This window comes from Mustela nigripes, chromosome 1, assembly GCF_022355385.1.
Source record: "Mustela nigripes isolate SB6536 chromosome 1, MUSNIG.SB6536, whole genome shotgun sequence".
NCBI classification, from domain to species: Eukaryota; Metazoa; Chordata; class Mammalia; order Carnivora; family Mustelidae; genus Mustela; species Mustela nigripes.
Window position 1 is genome coordinate 1,349,918 of NC_081557.1, and position 815 is coordinate 1,350,732.

The window sequence follows — 815 nt, forward strand, 5'->3', positions numbered from 1 at the left end:
GGGGCCCTGGCGAGGGGCGCTCCAGCCCGCGGGGGTAGGGGCCCTGGCGAGGGGCGCTCCAGCCCGCGGGGGTAGGGGCCCTGGCCGCCGCTGGCTCCCACTCTGCCGTGCCCGCGCCTCGCAGCTGGAGGACATGAACCAGAAGCTGTTCGACCTGAGAGGCAAGTTCAAGAGGCCTCCGCTGAGGAGGGTGCGCATGTCGGCCGACGCCATGCTCAAGGCGCTGCTGGGCTCCAAGCACAAGGTGTGCATGGACCTGCGGGCCAACCTGAAGCAGGTCAAGAAGGAGGACACGGAGAAGGTACGCGCAGGCCCTGCGCCCCGCGGGGCTGCCCAGCGCCCGCCTCCCGGGGGAGACGACGGGGCCGCGGGCTCTGCCGCCGGCTCAGCTCCCACCGCCCCCTCCCCAGGAGCGGGACCTGCGCGACGTGGGCGACTGGCGGAAGAACATCGAGGAGAAGTCGGGCATGGAGGGCCGCAAGAAGATGTTCGAGACCGAGTCCTAGGCCGCCCGCCGGCCCCGCGCCCGGCCTGGCGCTGCCCGCGGAGGGGACGAGGAGGACACAGCCCGTCTCAGGGATCAATAAAGGATTCCAATCCCCGTGACTGGTCTGGTCTGGTCCCGCCCGGCCTCGTGGCCCGCGGGGGTGGCAGGGGGGCCCCCGAAGGGCTGCCGGGTCTTCGGGGTGGTGCTGGTGGCCAGGCGCTGGCAGCCACCCAGCCTGCACCCTAGAGCTGTGCGTTGTGGTCAGTGGTGACCCCTCAGCCCCTGGGGTACCCCGAGGCTTGCCCTGGACACGCCCCACCCTGTGGCC

At 72.4% G+C, this 815-nt stretch overlaps 1 protein-coding gene across 4 annotated transcripts in view; it reads left to right on the plus strand.

The window, feature by feature from the left end:
• Positions 1-608, plus strand: part of TNNI2 (troponin I2, fast skeletal type) — a 9,067-nt gene extending 8,459 nt beyond the window's left edge. For all 4 annotated transcript variants that reach the window (XM_059398482.1, XM_059398491.1, XM_059398520.1 and 1 more), the window contains 2 exons: positions 125-301; positions 411-608. In XM_059398482.1, the coding sequence (XP_059254465.1) occupies positions 125-301; positions 411-506 (273 nt within the window). In that variant the 3' untranslated portion in view covers positions 507-608. The remainder of the gene's footprint in view (positions 1-124; positions 302-410) is intronic.
• Positions 609-815: the final 207 nt, after the last annotated feature.